This window comes from Equus przewalskii, chromosome 11 (genome assembly GCF_037783145.1).
Source record: "Equus przewalskii isolate Varuska chromosome 11, EquPr2, whole genome shotgun sequence".
NCBI classification, from domain to species: domain Eukaryota; kingdom Metazoa; phylum Chordata; class Mammalia; order Perissodactyla; family Equidae; genus Equus; species Equus przewalskii.
The window spans coordinates 14,549,265-14,571,759 of NC_091841.1; the positions used below are offsets into that span (position 1 = coordinate 14,549,265).

Here is a 22,495-nt window from a genome sequence, read left to right on the forward strand (position 1 = left end):
CACTAATTTCTTTCTATTCTGTGTTCTACACTACTCTATTCTCTGCTACTTCCTCAATGGAATCCTGGTCAAGACTCACGAAATTTGGAATATCCTAATTGTGCATGAGTACATTCTCAGAAACCCCTTTCTAGACTTCTCCTCATAAACACAAACATAAAAACCCTTCCTGTAACCGTCTCATAGCAACTTCTCCCATCCTCCAAGACATTTCCTTCACAGATTTTCTTACATAAATTATAGTAATCTCCATACTCTTAGGACCTGTCTGAAGTCTTTTTACTCTATATTAAGTGAAAACATGAAATTCTCTTTATCCCCCTTTTCCTTACAACAGATAGATTGATGAGAAAATTTGTTATAAATTTGTTAAATTCATTTATATCCAAAAGGAACATACCTGTTGGGTAAATCTACCACGTAGTTTTCTATTAAATAAACTTCCAACTATCATAACACTGGGTTTCTATATAATGAAGAGAGAGACAGAATATTACATTTCCTTTATATGATGCAGTCATTAAAATTTTCACTGAAGCATGCAATGTATCAAATACTTAAAAATAACAGCCTGATAATATTCTATGAGTTATGATCAGAATGCGATTTTTATAGGCAGAAATTATGTGTTTGAGATCCTAAATACTTATTCTATGAATGGACAATGCCTGTGTTTCTTTCATTAATTAAATTTAAAAACAAATCTACCACAATTGGTCAAATGTCACATCTCTGCCTGTGTCTTGTTGTAAAATGCTATGAGTTATGGTCTGATATTAGATGGTGAATTAGTAACTGTGGTGCTTAACATGGGAGCATGGTTAGTGTTCCTAGACAAGGCCGTTCACTCTCTATAATTAAGAGATATATTTTTTCAAGAAATTAAAGTTGATTTTCTAATAAATTTGGCCTAAAATAAAACATCAATGTAAATAGTTACATAAAACATGACAAACACAGGACATTGTATAGAGAGTCAGGGAAAACTAATATCACAGTTTTTTATAAAGGAGTTCAGACACTTAACACAGTGAATCAATCATAAATTTCACCTGACATATTTCATTAATATTAAGTTCATAGGCTAATTTAGAATTGTAACAACCAGTGTAAGTGCCCACGTGCAACTCATAGCTTAGGTCACAATGCTACACTGATTTCCTCCCTGTTACAAAAACTATTAATCATGCGTAGTGTCATGAATTAACAGAAGGCCTCCCAGGAGGTATTTAAGGAAATAACACATTTCTTATCATTTCTGCTGAGTACCATTGGAGCATTGCTGTTTATCTTAAAATCCCTACTGGGTTATCACGTTGAATTAATTTGTGAGAAGCAAATAACTACATTACAGTATTTAGAGATTGTTTCATATTTAAGGACTGACTATGACATCAATAGAAAAATGAAATCCTTGGAATCCCAAATCTGTGAATGAAATTGACTTTGGTAATATATATGAAATCCAAATTTAGATCAGAAACACGTAATTTTCAGAATTCAATTTTCCAATAGAACTGTTAATAAAGATAAATCTTGAAATTTCAGAAAGAACAATTGGTTCTCCAAGAAATATAAACCATCAGGTTTAAAATTTTCTCTGCAGTCAGGATTATTTTTATCATTTTAGGATTTTTTAATGCCTGGTAGTGTTTTTAGCAGTAATAGTATTCTGTGGGAGTGACTCAAGGAGCGTTGCAAAGTGAGGTGAGAGAAGGATGTCAGGAAAAACGTGTAAGATAATCAATTCAGCAAATCTTTGTGTCGGCCACCTCAATTAACCAGAGAAGTATGTTGATTAGTGTTATCTTTTTAGGATTAATTTGAAACAAAAGAGTTCTGTGAAAAATCGATAAATAATAAACAAACCATATTTCTAGCACAATATCATAGTTATACCCATGAGGAAATGCAAGCCTAGAGAGAAAAAATAAATTTCCAGAATGTCACTCAGCACATGGTGTTTCTTTCAGGAGTCCAGTCCATGCTTCCTGATGGCCCAATCTCTTCATCTGTCTCTCTTCTCCCGGAATAAAAAGGACCCAGGTGTCCACAGTAAACAAAATTCTAGAATTGGCTATGTGTAGTGGTGCATTCTTTAGATTTTTATGTTTGAAATAAAACTCGATTTACTGATAGGAAGAGAAGCTGAGGATGCCACAATAAGACTCGGCCACCTGAAAGATTTGAGAAATGTCACATATTTTGTCGTTGTTGTTGTTGTTGTAAATAAATTAAAGTGTATCCTTTTTTCAGATTTTCTTCGATTTTCTCCAATGAGCTTTTTCTAATTCAGGATCACATCCAGGATAAAACATGACATTTGGTCCTTATGTTTCCTTGGTGATCTCTTGGCTGTCACAGTTTCTCAGCTTTTTCTTGTTTTTTAAGACCTTGATGTTTTTGAGGAGTACTAATCAAGTGTTTTCTGAAATGTCCCTCAGTTGGGCTTTTTCTGATGTTTTTCTCGTGATTAGACTTGGCTAACAAGTTGTGGGGAGGAAAACCTGTGAGTGAATTGACGTTCTCATCACATCATAAGAAGAGTACATACTAGCAACATGAATTATCAGTGCTTATGGTAACCTTGATCACCTGGCTAAGGGAATGTTTGTCAGGTTTCTCCACCATAAAATTACCCCCTTTCCTTTCTATATTATACTTTTTGGAAAGAAGTCACTATATGCAGTTCACACACAACGAATGGAGTGTCATGATCCACCTGCTTGAGGGCAGACTATCTGCATAAATTATTTGGAATTTTCTGCCTGTGACATTTCACTGCTTTCTCTCTTCATAATTTATTCAATCATTTATTTGTATCAGTATGTTATCATGGAAACATTTCATATTGGGATAATAATTCAACTCTAAAATTCTACTTTATTTTGTTGCTCAAATTATTCTGGCTTTGGCCATTGGAAACACTTTCAGTTGGCTTCTGTGTTATTTTGACATACCCCATCATTGCTTTTCTTTCTTTCTTTTTCTGTCTCTTTCTTTCTTTTCTTTATTTCTCTCTTTCTTTCTGTTCTTTCTTCCTTCTTCCCTTCCTCCCTACCTACCTTCCTTTCTTCTTTCCTTCTTTTCTTCTTTGCTTCATCTCTTTTTTTCTTATGATTTCCTTACTTTCAGACACAATAATATGCTCATTCTGTAAATCTCCAGCCTAGTCCTAGAATCAGTCAAACTCAAAAAAGTCCCAGTTCCTTACATTCAAAAATATTATTAGAATTTAATATCTTAGCAGCAGATGACTTTGTTGCTAGTGAGATATCCCCAAGCTTCCAGACCTTATTAGTTAGCAGAGTAAGGGAATATATATTTGTATATTAACTCATGTGTATATATTTATCTATAACTATTTCTGTTTAAAACCTTCAGTATCTACATAATGCTGAACAAGAGTTCATGCTGATGTCTCTGACACTGATCCATTATCACATGGATCATTCTGGCTTCATCACTTTGCTTTGCTTTAACTTCCTACACAGTTAGAAACCTGGTCCCACCATCTACCACCTATTTACTCAGTTTTTTAATTCCAGTATATGTGTGTAGTCATTCCAGAATTCTTAAACCACATCCCTATGAGAAAAAGATTTATAACTGAAATACAGTGCGACATACCATCATTTTTGCCTTTAGTCCTACATATTCCACTATTTCCAATGTTACTTAGGTCAGCACCTTTCACCCCACCCATCCAAAGAAATTGTTTCATACATTTTATTACACTAGATTGTTTTAACACTTTCTGCATTCCATTCTGGCTTGTCCTACCTCTTAAATGATTTATTTCAACATTTGCATTCATTAAGATTTATACTTCGTCCCATAAATCTCTATGGGTATTTAAAAAATATATAGTGTCATGTATCCACCATTACTTTACCATACACAACAGCTTCACTACAGGAAAATAAATCCCTTGTGCTTCACCTATTTAACCCTTCATTTCACTACTGAGCCCTTGGCAACCACTGATCTGTTTACCATCTCTATAATTTTGCATTTTATATAATGTTGCATAAATAGAATATTGTAGTCTTTTCCGACTAGTTTCTTTCACTTAGCAACATGCATTGAAGATTCATCAGTGTCTTTCTATGGCTTAATAGCTCACTGCCTTTTATTGCTGAATTGTATTCCATTGTACAGATGTATCACAATTTGTTTATCTATTCACCTATTGAAAGATATTTCATTGCTTTCAGTGTTTTCCATTATGAACATAACTGCAATTAAACACAATTTTATATTGAGTAAATCAAATCAGTTATGTAAATATCTAGAATATGGTTGTGGGGCAGACATCAGGATCTATAGTTTTGCTGCTAGAAATGGGCTGGTTTGTTCTGGAGTGGAGCTTGAAAAAACCTATGCCCATGGGTGTTTTCAAAACAATTGTGATGTCAGTGGATTTCTCAGCAAGGTGAAGTTATAGATAGTGTGAGGCCACAATACTGGTTGGTATAACCAACAGTGTAGCAAACCTGCCATAGATTTAATAGAGTGATCATGCTCTGTATCATCAGCTATTAAAGAAATGAAAACTAAAACCATAGTATGGTGCCACTACATACCTACTAGAGTGGCTAATCAAAATGACTGATGTTGCCCGGCCCGGTGGCTCAGCAGTTAAGTTCGCACGTTCTGCTTTGGTGGCCTGGGGTTCGCTGGTTTGGATCCCGGGTGTGGACATGGCACTGCTTGGCAAGCCATGCTGTGGTAGGCATCCCACATATAAAGTAGAGGAAGATGGGCACGGATGTTAACTCAGGGCCAGTCTTCCTCAGCAAAAAGAGGAGGATTGGCAGCAGATGTTAGCTCAGGGTTAATCTTCCTCAAAAAAAAGAATGACTGATGATATTTATACTAAGTGTTATACCCAGTGGGGATGTGAAGAAACTGGAACATTTATACTGAGTGTTTTACCATTCTGGTTCCACTTGACGTCCCAAATGAAATCGAGTATATTTTTTAGGATATTCTTCATGTACCAGGAAGATGGCTAATCTAGGGTTTTAAACATTTTTAGTAAATTAATTTCAAAGCAGGATTATTGTTCTGCTTTGGAAATGCCCAAGATGGTTACATGCACTATATAAACAGTACTCCATTACTTTAATATTACATTGGTTAACTCAGTTCTCATTTGATACATCTGAGATATAATATGGTCAACTCTATATATTCAGAGATGTACAGTAGATTTTAGTGCACACCCACTGATCAAAATGCTATCAGAAAACAGAAAAAAATTATAAATCAATTAAAGCATTCCTCCAATAATGTAAAGAAATTTCACAAACATGGCCCATTGAATGTCTAATAGTATACCATTCAGTACATTTATTATACACACTAAAGAAGACTGATACTTAGAATAATGAGAAAGAAAAACTTTTACAGAATCCACGAAGGTTTTCAATGAAATAATACCCAGTAGGAGAGCCGATTCAATAATCACACTCTGTATCTTTCATAAAAAGATTGTATAAATTATATCAATTGAAATAATATTTTCAATTATATTTTGGTTAACATTCAGAATATAAGTTCATTGGTAATGTATTTTTGTAATTCAAATGATATTAAGAAAGTGTTAGGGAGTTTCGTTTTAAATATAGCTGTCAATTTAATTTTGCTAACTTAGCTTTAGTAGGTTTTTGTTCAACTGCAACTACAGTTTTTCAAGGTTCATTGACGAAACACATCCAGGAACCAAAAAGGAAGCCAAATAGGAGAAATGGACTTACTTTTCTGACCCATATGTTGTTGGTCTGTTTTAACTTATTTAATTTTTTAACTTATATCTTTCCTGAGTCTTGGAGATATTTATTTCAATCTAGCTACCTGCAAACTCCTTGGCAAAGTTAGTAAATAATGCTTTGCTTCTGTATTAACTTGGTAACTTCTAGAGTTTCTGTTTCTTTTTTAATTCACTGGTTCCTGATCCTAGCCCCTTTTAATTCACAGGATTAAGTACTTGTAAAGAAAGGAGGTCAGCCACCTACCCTTTTGCTTTCTCTGCTGTAATGACAGCCTATCTTGATCTTGTCTTCATTTAACTATAGAGATCTAAATTCACATTAATTTAAAAGAACAGCGTGAGTTTGTCAGAAATCTCCAAAGGGCAGCCTTCACATCCTTATTCCGCAGGCTGTAGATCATGGGATTCAGCATTGGAATCACCACTGTGTAAAACACGGAAGCCATTTTATCAGTATCCATTGAATGGTTAGTTGGAGGCTGCACGTACATGAAGAGCATTGTTCCATAGAAAACCGTTACCGCCACCATATGTGAAGCACATGTGGAAAAGGCTTTTTTCCTTCCTTCTGATGAGTGTATCCTTAGAATGGACAAAACAATGTTGAAATAAGACACAAGAACTATAATCATGGAAAAAACCAAATCTGTAGCTGCAGATATAAAAACTACTGTTTCTGGAAAGTAAGTATCAGAGCAGGACAATGCTAACAGAGGGACAATATCACAGAAAAAATGATTGATGATATTGGGAGAGCAATAAGCCACAGAGAATATAGAAGATGAAGCCAGAAGAGCTATGAAAAAGCTATAGAGGTAAGTGAGGGATACCAGCAGAAGGCAGACCTGCCGAGATACCACCACCATGTAGAGCAGGGGATTGCAGATGGCCACATAGCGGTCATAGGCCATCACAGCTAACATGAAGACCTCAGCTACAATGAAAACCAAGAAGACACCCAGTTGGGTGGCACATTCATAGTAGAAGATGGTTTTCTTCTTTACCAAAAAATTGATCAGCATTTTTGGGGCTATAACAGTAGAATTGCCAAGATTGATGATAGCCAAATTTCGGAGGAAAAAATACATGGGAGTCTGAAGTCGAGAGTCAACACTGGTGAGAGTGATGATGCTCAGATTTCCTGCCACAGTCAGTCCATAGATGACCAGGAAAACAAAGAAGAGTGGAATCTGGAGTTCTGGACAGTCTGAGACACCTGTGAGAATAAACTCAGTGACCCGGGTGAAATTTCCAGGAGCCATGTAAGAGTTTGGAAATTCATCTGTTTGGAGAAAGAAAGGAGAAGTGGTTACAAACGTTAAGGGACTCTTTTCTAGGACTGCCATTTGATGGCAAGGGCAATTCCTTGGGTGAGAATTCCTGAAATCCTTTATTAACCTAAGCCATTTATTAAACTCAAGGTTCTAGGTTTTATAAATACAGCTTGCAATCATTTGGGAGATAGAAAAAACAAACATGATCAATTAAATGGATGGTTCACTGTCATGCATATTTTGAGAATTTACTTCCTCACAATTTTATTAAATTATGCATATCTTATTAGCTTGCAAACAATAGAAGCCATGATTCATTTCTTATGTCTTTTGCATTGAGTGGGAGAAAGGCTTGAGGAATTGCATGTGCCATATAATTCAATGTTGCTTTGTGATTTCTTATTCTGAGATTTCTTGCTTTTTCTCAAGAATAGATAATCTAGCCACAATCCTGCTCCATTTTCTTTCTTCAATCTTTCTATAACTTCTAATCAATGTGCATTCAATTTGCACATACTACCATCCATATATGTTAACTGTTTTTCCCATTTTACACTTTATTAGCACAGACAAAAATATATGAATACATGTCTTCAGCTGTATTTTTCTGTTTACTGATTCTCTTTTCAACTTCTAAAAAATGATATATATGAAAATGTTATCATTTTTTGCATCTCCATCACATGCTATGCTCTACTGGATTCAACTTACTTTTGCTTCCATCTCATAATTCTTCTTTTTCCTGCCCCACAAGCTGATGAAATTCATCATATTCTTTCCAATATGTATTTATTTTTACCTAGTATTTTTATTTATATAATTTTATAACATTATTTAAAAAATTTATAAAACACATCTGGCCTTAAGTTTTAGTTGGCCTTTTCTTGAATTTTTCACATTTTGATATTTTTCATTATTGCCAAAATGTTAAATATCCTTATTTTATAGTTTCTATGATAATTACCCTACATATATTTGTCAGATAATCAGCATGCTATTATAATCTGATTGAATATTTTTCTAGAGGTGTTTGTTAGAAGGGTGGTCACCTGCTTCTAGCTAAACCAATTAGAGTCCCTTTCCAATCCAAACTGATGCTTCCCATGGGGGGCACCTTGTCCAAAAAGTCCTGTCATTGTCTCTTATCTGAAGATTTGGCGTTCACAGCCAGAGAGTCAAGACTATATCAGCATTTAACATAAGCTCTACCTTTTAACAAAAATTTAAGCATACATGCACACAAAATAATAATAATAATAATGATAAACAAAGAGGCAAAAGGAAACCTTTGAAGATGAAGGATATGTTTATGGCGTAAACTGTGGTGATGATTTAAGGATGTAGGCTTATCTCCAAACTCATGAAATTTTATACATCCAACTTGTACAGCTTTTTGTTTGTCAATCTTAACTTAATAAAGTGATTTTTTTAATGATTATGTATCACTGATGCCTGACTTGTAAAAGCCCAGAGTTACTGACATTGTCTCTCCTAAAAAAGGCTATAAAAGAAAGAAAAATAGAAAACTCTGCTACAGAGAGAAAAAAGAATGAAGCAACAATGCAAAAAGAATTGGAGAAATAAGACCAAAATAACTTCCAACATTGTTGAGTATGTGATATCAGTTTGTTTCTGACACCAAACCTCATTCTTTCTCTGTTTCTTTGAATCATCCTCTTATTTACTTATTTACCAAGTATTTGTTGATTTCCTATTTGAGCCAGACAACGCTCAAGCTTCAGATAAGTTACTTGTTCCTCAACTCATGGGCCTTCTTGTTTGATAATAGAAGAGAAAAAAGGCTGATAACAGAACATATAGACAGAGGATTATAAATTGTAGTAAGTACAATAAGAAAATTCAACAAAAACATGCATCAGAATAAGCTGGGAGAGTTCTTGCACAAATCATATCAAGGCAAGGCCTTTCTGAGAGGGTGACATGTGAACTGAAAACTAAACAAGCGATGGAACCAGCTATTTAATCAATCACAGGAAGAACCCTCCAAGGTTCCAGGCAGAAGGGTATTTCTTGAAAATGCTGCTGTGTGGTAGAAAAGAAGTTAGTTTTTTTGTTTGTTTTTGAGAGGAAACTTACTGGAGACCAGTGTGACTGGATAATAATGAAAAAGTGGAGAATTACTAGAATTAGATAACGTAGGTCACAATAAATATTTGGTTTTTATTTTAAGTGAATTGTAAGGTATTGATAAGTTTTAACGTGGGGGAACATAATCAGCTTTAAGTTCTAAAAAGCTTTCTCTTGCTGTTATGAAGATGATGAATTATGGGATTTAAAGTGTAGAAGTTATGAGTGGAAATAAAAACAAATGAGTCAAACAGTTGGTTGAGGATTCCCAGTATAAGATAATGATAACTTGGGCCCAATTGGAGAAGCTGGACATACAGAGAAGGTGCACTGAACAGCTGGAACCAGAAACAAGATGATATCTTAAATAATTCATGTTATGAATTACGTGAGAGGGATGTGAGAGAATGACAGTTGGGGGTCGAACAAGAAAGACTTCAGTGACGTTTTTGCAATTGGGTCAATGGCCATAACATTTTTTGCATATTACAGGATATGATTTAAGATGGACTGATCAAAGTGAAATTTTGAACAAGTTAAATTTTCAAAGTGCTAATGGGACATTTAAGCAATCATTTAGGCAGCTAATATTTACGTCTGGAGCACATAGGTGTGGTTAGGTTTACAAAGCTACGAAACCTCAACCTAGATGTTGATACCATATTGTTTTTCATCTATTTCAAGATCTTTTAACTTTGTTAAACAAACGTTCCTAATATATTCCTCAATCTATCTGCATTATTGTCCTCTGAGAGACAACCCTCTGTTTTGAGATTGTAGTTTACCTATCTCCAAACACTACACTGAAAGATATCATTTCTGTGTCCCCTCCTATGCGTTTTTCATCTTGTCTTCTCTTTGTTTGCAGTTTTTAATATTTTGTCTGCAGCATTTAGTCTCTCGATTGCCTCCCTTGGCAAACATTTCAACTATCAGCCGAAACAATGTTTCCAAATTATGTTAGCTCCTGTATTTCTGCTGAAATCTAGAGTGCTGTTTGTTATACACTTTATTTTAAACTTGAAATAATAAATTTTAAAAAGCAACCAGTTTAAATCACAAAAATGTATCCATCCTGTAATTTTCTTTCAAAGTTCCATGTGTTGTTTTGTGCCGATTTCCGTAAATACTTTCCTGTCCTAAGCATCCTCCTCTTCTACTTCCTCAGGTCAAGCTTTCATTGACATTGTTATTGACTTTTGTATCCTTCTTGGTCTCTATGTTATGATTGTCTCACATTAGCTGGTAGGCAAATGAAAGCCATTAAATCTTTTTGAATAATTAAGACATGTAATCTCAGCTATCTTTTAGGATAATTGAAATATGTTTTAGCCTCGTTTTCCATGCATTCCACAATGACTTCCACATCTCCTTTCTAGTCATAATACCTTCCCAGGCATACATTACATATATATTTTCATCTCTGACCATCTGTATCTTTACTCATATTGACTCTTCTGAGATTACTCCACTTTTTTGTGAGGTGGCATATTATCTCAAAGAAGTCTAGCCACCATTTGTAGCACTGGCCCCATGTGATCAGAAACTGGAAATGAACATAGTATCAAATGAGGATGAAAAAATTGATTTTGGAGTATTTAAGCATGCTATTCCTGATACTTCTCTAGGCATTTACAATCTTCTTTTGAATACTAATGAGTAAAGGGAGGGTAAAGAGATAGGTGAATTGTCTATAAATTAGCACCAACGTTTTATGGCTCATAAGTAATAATAATAGCATTTAAAAGTGTGTACATAGATAGCTTCCATGTACTTTTTTATTATAAAATGAGACGACAAAATAGAAAGAAAATAAATTTATTTAGGAACATCCTATTTTAGGTCAGTTGAAGTAAGTAAAATCTAGGTAATCAACATTGTCTTCGGGGTTTTATTTCCTCCTAAAGAATGTTATAGAGATTCTGTTCTATCAAACCAAGAATCTACAGGTCTGCATTTCTTAAAGACTTGATCCTGTTTATGCAGTGACTTTCTTCAAAGAGAAGTCTTTCTTTTTGAGATCTTTGCAACTAAATGTTAGTAGACTATTTTACTATAAGGTAGATGGTTTATCTCAATGTGTTTCATTATTGCATTGATTACTTCTCATGCTTCTCTACATACACTTGCATGTATGCTTTCAGAGTGAATGGAAAAATTTCCTGAGAAAATTTGTGATCTAGAGTTATATTCTCAAAAAGGAGCATCATTTGGAGTCTGGGTAGTTGTTTGTCCAGGTTTCTTTCACAGGATTTCCTATGAAGCATTTTGTTTGTATTTTAGGTAATATTGTGGGAGAAAACTATGATATGAACAATCTCAGTGAGCAAAAGTCCATTATTTCAGTAGTGATATAATTTATTTAAGTACATAAGGCACAAAGATGGCAGTTCTAATTTGGAAATATAAAATCTGGATCATAATTAACATTCTGTGTTCTCCCAAACAGTTGTAAATCTTGAAAACAAACCTTACATTAAACATTGGATTATTTGATTATATATAATATCCAGTAGCTTCTAAAATAAAAGTGAAGTGGCTCATTTTAACGTATAGTTTCAGATTTTTTAAAGGCCATTATGCAAAAATAAGATAAGTGATTCCTACCCACCTATAGTGGAGAATCTGTTTCAGGTTCTTAGTGAGACTCTCCACGTTGCTGTGGCAATGGGTGTTGATGGGACTTTATAAACCTTTAAGTTCCAAACTCTGAAGCACAGGTGATTTAACGATCAACAAATTGCCTTTTACATCCTTGGGGATGATGCCCCTTGGGGATGCTTCCTTAACAAGCTGTTCCTCTGGAAGTTCAACCAGGCACCCTGTGAGTCTTTGTTGCATCAGCCTACATTATTGAAGTGAATTCAACTTCATTACAGCTAAGGGGCACAGTAATTAAATTGTGACTCTCAAAGTAACTCATTTGCATTCATAGATTCATTATTGCAAATTTCAATATTGAAGAGATGGAAACCAAAGCCCTAACATTGAAACTGGAACAAACTCTATTGATAAATAGTAATTTTATCATGCCACTGTCCTTTTCTTCCACTTTTACTTCAAAGAATACAATTAGCATAGTCATTATTTCAAGGAATTTGCTAAAGTGGATATTGAAATGAGGAGGGGTTCTCTGAAAAACAATCATTAGGTAAGAAAAAAATTATTTTATTCTTTTCTTTATGATTATATTTCAGGTGAAAAATGGATAATATACCTTCTAGAGAAGAACCAAACATAATATTTAAAAATGGAGACCTTATGTTATATTTGAATATGACTATAAATTCCCTGTCAAAAAAGCACATTGTTAAATGCTGAATATTATAGAAATATGCATTTTATCCATGCAAAGACTAATAGAATTATACATCATTTGGATTTTAGCATATGTGTTGCTTAAACAAACCTATGACTAATAGAATTATGTAGTACTCAAATTTCCCTGGGAAAATTCTCTTCCTTCAGGCTTAAGTCTTCTTATTTTTTTGTCCAAGATATTCCTCTACAGGCCTTAAATTTAGAGATGGAAGTTGACATATATGGAATAATGCCATTTATAAAAAGTATAAACACATGCACACGGAAGAGTAATCTATGTTTTATAAGAACAGAAGAAAATAAACAGATTCTCATTAAATATATTGGGATGGTTACTGGTGGTGGTAGAGGGGACTGGATAAAGAAATAAAGATGAGAGATGTATTATTTTACTAGTGCTGCCATAATCAGGTACCACAGATTATATGGCAGCAACAATTCAAATATGTTTTCTCAGTTGGAGCCTAGAAGGCCAAGATCAAGGGGTTGGCAGGTTAGGTTACTTCTGAGGCCTCTCCTTGGCTTGCAGATGGCCCCCTTCCTGCTGTGTCTTCACATGGTCATTGCTGGGTCTGTGCACAAGTCTAGTGCCTCTCTTTGTGTCCTTACCCCCTCTTTGTATAAAAATATCAACCATATTAGATTAGGGCCCACATAATGACCCTTTTTTAATTAGCTACCTTTTAAAGGCCCTATATCCTAATGCAAGTCACATTCTGAAGTACTGCAGACTAGGGTTTCAACACATGAATTTGGTGGGTGACAATTCAGTCCATAACAAATCAGAATATAAAATAAATTAAGATAAGATAGGGGCTTTACCTGGCTCAATAATGATAAAATGTCATAAACTGAGGAAAATAATTATTCTAAATCTCTTGCATTAGGTCCAAAAACAGTTGAAATGTGCATATCTTCATTGGGAAGCAAACTTGCTCCTGGAAATCTGCATAAGTAATACAAGTTATTAAAATATACAAAAATCTTCATAAGAGTATTATTAGTATGTTGAAATACTGGAAATTAAATATATAGTTTGGAAATGTAGTCAGCAAATTATAGAAGTATATATTTAGTATAATCTTATATTTCTTATAAAACTTTGTCCACATGGGTTATATAGAAATTCAAGAGCTTCTGAGAAATGAATTAAAAATAGTACTAAAAACGTCATATTGCACTGGTTTCTTTTAAAACACCAAATTATTAAAGTATCTTTTAGTTACAATAAAACGTCAAGTGTAACTGGATGGCATTTGAAAAATGATTTCACCTGCGTTACTACTGCGTCCAATGAGAGAGTATTCCCAATATGAAAAATGTTCTTCAACGTCTCGTTGTAGTAAGTTGCCTCACAATATAGCCCAGACCACAACTGCTAGGATTTCTCTTACCATAGATTTATTTTGCTTGTTTTAGAATTTCATACAAATGGAATAATGTAGCATGTTTATGTGTGGTTTCTTCTGCTCAATTTAATGTAATTGAAATTCATCCATGCTATTGTATATATGGGCAGTTCATTCCATTTTATTGCTGAGTAATATTTCATTGTATTTATATATCACAATTCATCTTTTTATCTCTTGATGGACAGTTGAAATATTTCCATTTTGTACTATTATATATAAAACCACCAGTAACATTAATATACACATATTTTTCTGGACACGTTTCCATTCACTTTGCATTAGCATCCGTGAGGGGAATTCTTGGGACATATGGTAGTAATGTGTTTAACTTTACTTAAAACTGCCAAACTTTTTTCCAGCGTGAAGTTATCTTTGTGCACTCAATCAGCAACGTATGATAATTTCAGGAGCTGAACATAGTAGCTGATATGGTACTTTGTATTTGATAATCTAGTGTTTTTAATTTTACCCAAACTAGTGGGTGGGAAGTAATATCTCATTGGTACTGTAATTTCATTTTCCTAGTGACTGAGGATGTTGGACTTTTTAAAGTGTTTATTGACCATTCATATTTTCTTCTGTGAAATGTCTTTTCAAGTCTTTTCCCTCATTTTCATTAGGGTGTTTGTCTTTTCGTTATTAATTTTTAAAGAATATTTATATATATCTTGGATCCCTTTGAGTTACTTTGGCTTCTTATCTGATATTTTAACATACACATGTACACATGTTTTAGCGTCTTTATTCTTTTCCATTCATCTATTTACTATTTTTATAGAATATTTCTCTGTATTGATTACTATAGATTTACAATTAGTCTTGAAATCCGTATTATAAGTTCTCCAACTTTTTGTTTTTCTAGATGCTTTAGCCATTCTGAATCTTTTCTCTATTGTATAGAATCAGACAGAAAGCAGACATGGGGGATCTTGTTTGTGTTGGGAAGAGGAAAGTTTCCCCTTCTACCCATCTTGAGTTCTTATGGCTAGAATAATTATAAAAGTGACACAAGTCCAGATCAACAGGAAAAAACAATTTAATATGTATGCAGGGCAGATCATAAAAAATGATGCTCAGAGAGGAAACAAAGTAGGCAGCTTATATATCTTTTTACGCAAAGTAGCAATAAATTTGTGAAGATTTGACAGGACAAAGACACTTAGGTTTGGGTGCTTTATTAGCAAGGAATTTAAACAGAGTCTGGGTTTGGGGTAGTAAATTAGTAAACAAGTAACAATGCTTGTTTATATAGTCTTCTCTGCCCTGATCTTCCCAGTCTGGTGATAAAAATGTAGGGAAAGCACCTCTCACATGGGAGGTTTATCTCCTGCTTTCAGCGGGGAAGAGAGAGGAGGGTCAAAATGCCTTTTTTAAAAAAATTTGATGTCAACTGCTTTTCAAGTAACTTTAATTCAAAATAATCAATACCACATTGGGAATATTTTAGGGTGGCCTGGACTGGGCCCCAACAACTGTATACAAGGAACTTAAGTCTAGACCTGTTTGCTATGACAATAGTCTCATTTGGTAGTAGTAATTAAATTATTTTAATATTGAAACTTGTTCCGTAACTCAAAATTGAGTCGTTAAAAGTTGCACCTTGGTCTCAACACTATGGTGTTAAATTGAGGGATGAATAATTTGGAACCTTAGCATAAAATATTAAAAGAGATAATTTTTTGAGCCATCTCTCTCCATCATCTTAAAGCCAGAATGGTTCCTTTTCCATGTGTGAAATTTGGACTCATCGAGAAAATCCCTTCAAGAAAGAGTATATCTCGCTGTCTTCATAAGGAAGTCATGGGATAGGAATAGAAGAAATCATTGCAGAGTCCATGTAAGAAATCAACTTTGAGGATTTTTAAAAATAATCAGAGCTTGAGTTTATGCAATTGAGTCATCAGAGCTTTGGAGGAATTGCCATTTGGGAATTAATACAAATATATTCCAATTTCCTAGCTAAAAGCATTTGGTATATCAAGGCATTAATTAGATATGGAGTCAAAACAAGTAATCAAAAAAAACCCTAAACTTTCTAGCTCAGGGGAGATTTTGAGAGTGTACAAATATTAAAGGATTTTCATGTTGGTTGGCAGCATTATTTCTAAATTATTCATCATCATAATGATGATGAGACAATATGCTTTGTGGCATTTAGTGTAACTGGCCCTACCCAGTAAAGTCTGGTATGCTATAAACTTTCTGTAGAAAAGAAGGTAATGTTTTAGAAACCTTCCTGTTGTATCTATGATTTCAAATATGTGATGCTACCCACTTATTACAATCATTTTGCAATTTTATCATCACACAATGAAAATATGTCAGTAAATCTTAGTATCCTTTCTTTGAAAATAAAAAAAAATACTCGATGGCAAAAAGTTACAATGCATAGTACTTTTGCTCTGTGTTTTCTTTTTTTATTTCAGACTATTATGGATATCTGTAAAACACTGATCCAAGAGCATATCAGCATGTGGAAGAAGCCTTATACATCTATTTTAGAAATAAAAAGCAATAGTATATCATGTTATTAGCACAGGGCTATTTATTACAGCCCTTTTTATAGTGGTAAAAGAAATAAAAAGCTGAAAACGATCAAATATTTATCAAAGAATGTCTAAACACACAGTGATTGATCTATACTCTACTGTATATTAAAAAGGATATTCAAGCCGGTATTAAAAATAATATTTAATATGCATTGGCTGACAAAGATTTTGATGACGACTTTTCATGTAACTAAGTTACAGGGAAGTTGATGTATTATGTTTCTGTAAAGCCCTTTCTATGCAGATGATATTGGAAAATGCTATAATATTATTTAACTTTATTTTTGGTTTGTGAATAGTAATAGAAAAGATAGAATCTGGAAAAAAATATCCTGACCAAAAAGACTATGCAGTATAATATAAAATGTTACTCTATAAAATAAAATTTATTCATAACAATAAATATGATTAGGGATAGGATCCAAAGCTAATGTGATAAACAAATTGATGTGATTGGAGAATGTAATTTTGTATTTCTTTTATTGTGTTCAATTTATGTTTTATTTTATTTTTTGCTTCAAAAAATTTCCCCCAGCTTTGTGGAGGTTAGAATCAATAAATAAAAGTTGTGTATATTTAAGGTGTACATTGCGATTTTTTGGTTTGTTTTTGTTTGGAAATTGGCCCTGAGCTAACGTCTGTGCCAATCTTCCTCAATTTTGTAGGTGGCATGCCAACACAGCATTGCTTGATGAGTGGTGTATAGGTCTGTGCACAGGATCCAAAACTGCAAACCCCAGGCCACCATAGTAGAGTGCATGAACTTAAACTCTATGCCAATGGAATGGCCTTGAATGTGATGTTTTGATATATGTATATATTGTGAAATTTGATTACCAAAATCAAGCTAACTAACATATCCATCACCTCATGTAGTTATTTTTTTCTTTTTGTGGTGAGAGCACTTAAGATTAACTCTCTGTCACAAAGTAAACTTCAGTGCATTAAAAAAGGGAAAAAATAAACAAAATTCATGGGTGTGGGATAAAGAGACTCTGATTCATTCTCTGATTGAATTCCCCACAATTTTCAATAAGAAGACTAGGGTAGATGGAAACAAGCATGCTTGAGGTGGTCTATATAGTTTTAAAAATCTAAAAAACACTTATTCAAATGAGGAGAATACTAAGATGTAAGGAATCTATTCATTTGCTGGATGAGTACACAATGTGAATGAAGCATTGTGTTAGCAGAGAATCCATGCAAAATATTATCATTGTGTATAAAACTCATGAAAGATTCAAATAGACATGAAAGAAAATGCAATTCACCCTTGAGTATATCATTTACATTTAATATTTACCACTGCTCTAGGTTTTTCAAAACAGTGATGTCATTCCAGTAGATGACCAGATAACTCATTTATTTTGACTTTGCAAATTCAAAGTTAGCTTGTTTATCAAGAGGCTATCATAAACTGAAATTAGTTATAGTGTGATGATCTGTCAAAGGGGACCTAGAACTAGCCAATATTTCTTTCATGGTCCCTAATGAAAAATTATCCCAAAGGCCCACTGTATCCTTGAGATATAAAATATTAAAGCAATCTGATTTAAAATCTCATTTTTGAAATGTATGTTTTATTTTCTATTTAGCCTAGATTATCAGATCAGTTTTTTCATGTCGTGTTATAATCACACATTTACTTATCTCCTATCTAGCCTACATAGTCTTCATGATTCAATCTTATTTATCTTTAATACACAGTGACTGCGATAAAATACATATTATTAATATTCTGGTTAATTTTGCTCTATTGTGAGTATTTAATTTTTATCTCAGCAAGTCTGAGTTTCACCAAAAATTTGATATGACTTGCCTTACTTCTAAATAAAATAGGTACAAATATGACCTTGAAAGCCACTTGAGAATTATATGATCTGGCTATAATGTTTATTTATTCTATTGAAGTGGAGAAGAGTACACAGAGATATAAGATGAAGTCTTCTGTCTAGAAAAAGAGGAAAAAATTTTGTAAAATAGTCTTTCTTTTTGATGCTGTAATTGCTCTGACAAAAGATTATACAAAGATTTTTGGACCCACCTTTGCAATGGAATATTAAGATCAGATTAAATGAACATTTTACATTGATTAGTTAAAGTTCTTTTCAGAGCATCTTTTACGTCTTTGTTCCTTAAGCTATAAATCAATGGATTCAGCATAGGGATCAGTAAGGTATAAAAGTACAGAAGCCATTTTATCAATATCAAAAATGTGGCTGGATTTGGGTTTCAGGTAAATAAATAATAATGTTCCATAGAACACAGCCACCACTGTCAGATGGGAGCTACAGGTGGAGAAGGCTTTGTACCTCCTCTCAGTTGAGTTCATTCTGAGAATGGCCACAAAAATAAACGTATAGGATAGAAGAACAATGAAGAGGGAAGAGAGCAAATTGCAGCCTGAAAAGATCAGGATAATCAATTCTAATTCATGTGTGTCAGAACACAGCATGGATATCAGAGGTAGACTGTCACAGTAAAAATAACTGATGATGTTAGAGCCACAGAAGGATGAGTTAAACAACCTAATTGTGAGAAATAGTGAAACAAATGTACTGTAGAGATAAGGAGTGACTACTAGTCCCCAACACACTTTCTCTGCCATGATGATCACATAGAGAAGAGGTTTGCAGACAGCTACATAGCGATCATAGGCCATTGCTGAAAGAATAAACAGTTCAGTGATGATGAAAATCTCAAAGAACACTAGCTGGATGGCACAGCAAGTGTAGGAAATTGTATTTTTGTGCACTGCGAAGTTTGCCATCATTTTTGGGCCAATGACAGTGGAGTAACCAAGATCAGTAATCGACAAATGTCTAAGGAAAAAGTACATGGGAGTATGTAGCTTGGAGTCTAAATGGGTTAAGATAACCATGCCCAGATTACCCATCACTGTGACCAAGTATATGATGAGGAAGACTCCAAGGAGAGGTGCCTGCAGCCCAGGGTTGTCAGTGATCCCCATGAGAATAAATTCAGTCACCTTGGTCACTGCAGTATGATTCTGGTTCTCCATATGATTCATCTTGGTAACCTGTGTAAGGTATAAAATCAGTACTTATTGTATTTGAGATCCCATCTTCTAAGAGAATTTAAAACATGATTTATGAGATATAGAGACATTTTGTCTCAAATTATAAATACAGACTCCTCTTCCCATCAGGCCAGAACTACACAGACCTACACTCACATTGCAGTCTAAGTGCCTGACAATTAGCTTTTTGTATTACAGTGTAAGTGCCTGCTATTAAGCTTTTGATTGCCATGGCATCCATTTGAAAAATATTCATCTCTAATAAACATATTGTCAGCTACATAATTAGATAAAGAGGCAGGCTGATCTACCCATGAACTTCCCCTTATAAAAATCCCTGGGTGACCTAGATAGCTGACTTCTTGAATGACCCTGTTTTTCCCTCCTTGTCCATTAATCCCTGCTCTTATATTTTAAATTCACTGATAAAGAGTAAACCCAGGGCAAAACCCTAATCCCTGACTCTCAACCCCAATAAAGGCAGAACACCAGGTCCATATTCTCTCTCTCTACCTGTGACCTTGCTGTGTGGCCCCAGTTATGCTGTGTACCCTCCATGACCTAGGTAATGAATTTTGTTTGTTCATGGTTCCCTGATGGCTGTTGCTGAGGTGTGTCTTACAATCATGATAAGAACCATGACGACCACAACATTGTTTAGCACACAAAGTCCAGTCTCAACGCTGGCTTTGGTTGGGGGACATATCTGTGGGGACTTGCCACAACTAGTACAGGCCAAGCTGAGTGCCCCCAGGCATTCCTAGCTGATAGTATCACCTTCCTTAGGCTGAGACTGACGCAAACCACACATTCATTGAAACTTTGGTAAAGTGTGCTTTATAAGGGGAAAAATATTTTGAAGTGGTTGTTTTGATACAGCTACAATGACCTATTTCTTTTGACCCAAAATAATTTTGTGTGACAAAAGACCTATTATATTTCAACTTTTTAAAATTTTCAAGTAATTTATAAAACAAACATCTACACCTAAACCATAAACCTTAAATAACTGGCAATCCTCAAATGTGTTTAGGGGCCAGTCCTGCGGCTGAGTGGTTAAGCTTGCACACTCCACTTTGGAAGCCCAGGGCTTCTCTGATTTGGATCCTGGGCACGGACCTAGCACTGCTCCTCAAGCCATGCTGAGGTGGCATCTCACATAGCACAAAGAGAAGGACCTACAACTAGAATTTACAACTATGTACTGGGAGATTTGGTGAAGAAGAAAAAGAAGAAAAGAAGATTGGCAACACATGTTAGTTTAGGTGTCAATCTTTAAAAACAAAATGTTTAAAAGTAGCCAGATGTATATAAAAAGACTTTCTAAACTGTTGGTGAAGTGATGAATCAGGTGGTGATTAGGAAACCTCTGATCATTAAATACATATTTCAATACTTTTCACTGTAAGTTCAGCTTGCTTCCCCAGTACAAAGTCTAATGCTATGTTTTTACAATTTTGCTATTAATATCTTGTCCACATTTGCCATGTCTGTCATTTTGCATATTGAATCACTTCTTCTAATGATCCTCCAATCATACATCCCTCTTCTGCATAAAAAGGACTTAGCCATTCTTATTTTTTACGACTTCTTGATGGAGATTCATGTAGAGGCCCGGTAGAAAGAACACAAATGAATATCAAGCACTGATAGAGAATCAGTTATGTACCAGGCACTTTTCTGAGCACTGTACAAATATTAACGCATACGATCCACACAATAACTCTAGGTAGTAGACATTGTTACCATTTCCATTTGAGAGTTGTAAAAACTGAGGCACAGGGTGTTAAATAACTTAACTAAGGTCACTAGGATAGTAAGCAGTGGAGTCAAGATTCAAATAAAATCATTGTGTCATCAGAATATTTTCTCATAAACATAATAGAGAGGTATGCTGCCTCTCTATTAAGGTCACCCTGAGAAGAGAGGAAATGGAAAGTGGGACAGGGGCTTCACCAGGTAAATAAAGATAGACAGTGATCCTTGTTAACATAGATGACTGAATCAGTAAATTTATTTAAAACCTAAAGTGGTCTAAATGCACACACAGAGTATCAGGGACTCTCTAACAGGTCTGTCTTACATGTTAATCCTATTGATGAAAGAAAAGCATATTGCAAAGGAAGAACCTGTTTCAGAGTTGAATGCCCTTCAAGATCTTTGGTGATGATCCAGTTTAAGCTGTATGCCCAGAGAAATTTTCAGAGACCAGTGTTTCCTACTCACCTTAATAGAGAATCTGCTTTGGTTTGCTACTGTTTTAATCCTCGCCCATTGTTGCAGAATGGATTTAAGTTTTTTTCTACCCCTCTGAGACTCATTTTGTGGAAGCTTTAATCTGATTCAAGGATAAACAAATTGCACATGGTTACCTGAGGGTGAATGTTTGGTTATCTGTTAATTATTCCCAGAATGTCTCACTAGGAAAAGTCAAAAGTATTTCAAGCCTAAGTCTGAGTAAATAAATTATATAATATCATTAAACACTGGAAATCATAAATACGTCTTTGTCAGCATCTCAGTTACAAAATATCATGTACATATTAGGTATACACACATATAGACACAATATGTGAGTAAATAAAAGATTGTCTTCCCAGAAAAAGATTATGCAATATTTGATAATACAACATCCATTAACCAAGGATATTTTTGCTGGATAAATAATTATAAGTTGGCCTAAGACAATGTCTTATGACTTGTATTGTTTCTGCCAATAAATCAGTGGTAAATCTTTTCTTCATCTGTTCATAAACTATTTTTTATCTCTATTTTTAAGGATTTCTATTATTGGTTTTCTAAAACTTGGTAGTGAGGTGTGTTCTTTGGCATAATTTCCTTTTCTACTTATTCTGCTTAGAATTATTTTAGCTTCTTATATCATTGGAATTTTTTTTTCTTTTTAATTAATTTGGAAAAAGCTCTGGCCAACATTTCTTTCAAAGTTTATTCTGGACCATACAGTCTCTTCTTTCCACTTGGACCTATGTTTAAATGTACAGTTATGTAGGTTGTTATTCTTCTACAGACCACTG

At 34.2% G+C, this 22,495-nt stretch overlaps 2 protein-coding genes across 2 annotated transcripts; both read right to left on the reverse strand.

The window, feature by feature from the left end:
• Window positions 1-5,110: 5,110 nt before the first annotated feature.
• On the reverse strand, window positions 5,111-21,770 carry LOC103542900 (olfactory receptor 8J3-like). Its single transcript, XM_070563884.1, has 3 exons — window positions 21,687-21,770; window positions 19,410-19,460; window positions 5,111-7,058 (listed from the first exon to the last, which is right to left on the reverse strand). Exon 3 carries the CDS (start codon window positions 7,036-7,038, stop codon window positions 6,091-6,093), a length of 948 nt encoding a protein of 315 aa, XP_070419985.1. The 5' UTR covers window positions 7,039-7,058; window positions 19,410-19,460; window positions 21,687-21,770; the 3' UTR covers window positions 5,111-6,090.
• On the reverse strand, window positions 18,561-19,451 carry LOC139074336 (olfactory receptor 8K1-like). Its single transcript, XM_070563885.1, has one exon. It carries the CDS (start codon window positions 19,449-19,451, stop codon window positions 18,561-18,563), a length of 891 nt encoding a protein of 296 aa, XP_070419986.1.
• Window positions 21,771-22,495: the final 725 nt, after the last annotated feature.

Bases quoted from the DNA above. Each gene is read 5' to 3' on its own strand.
- LOC139074336 (XM_070563885.1), bottom strand. From the start codon at position 19,451: ATGAATCATATGGAGAACCAGAATCATACTGCAGTGACCAAGGTGACT.
- LOC103542900 (XM_070563884.1), bottom strand. From the start codon at position 7,038: ATGGCTCCTGGAAATTTCACCCGGGTCACTGAGTTTATTCTCACAGGT.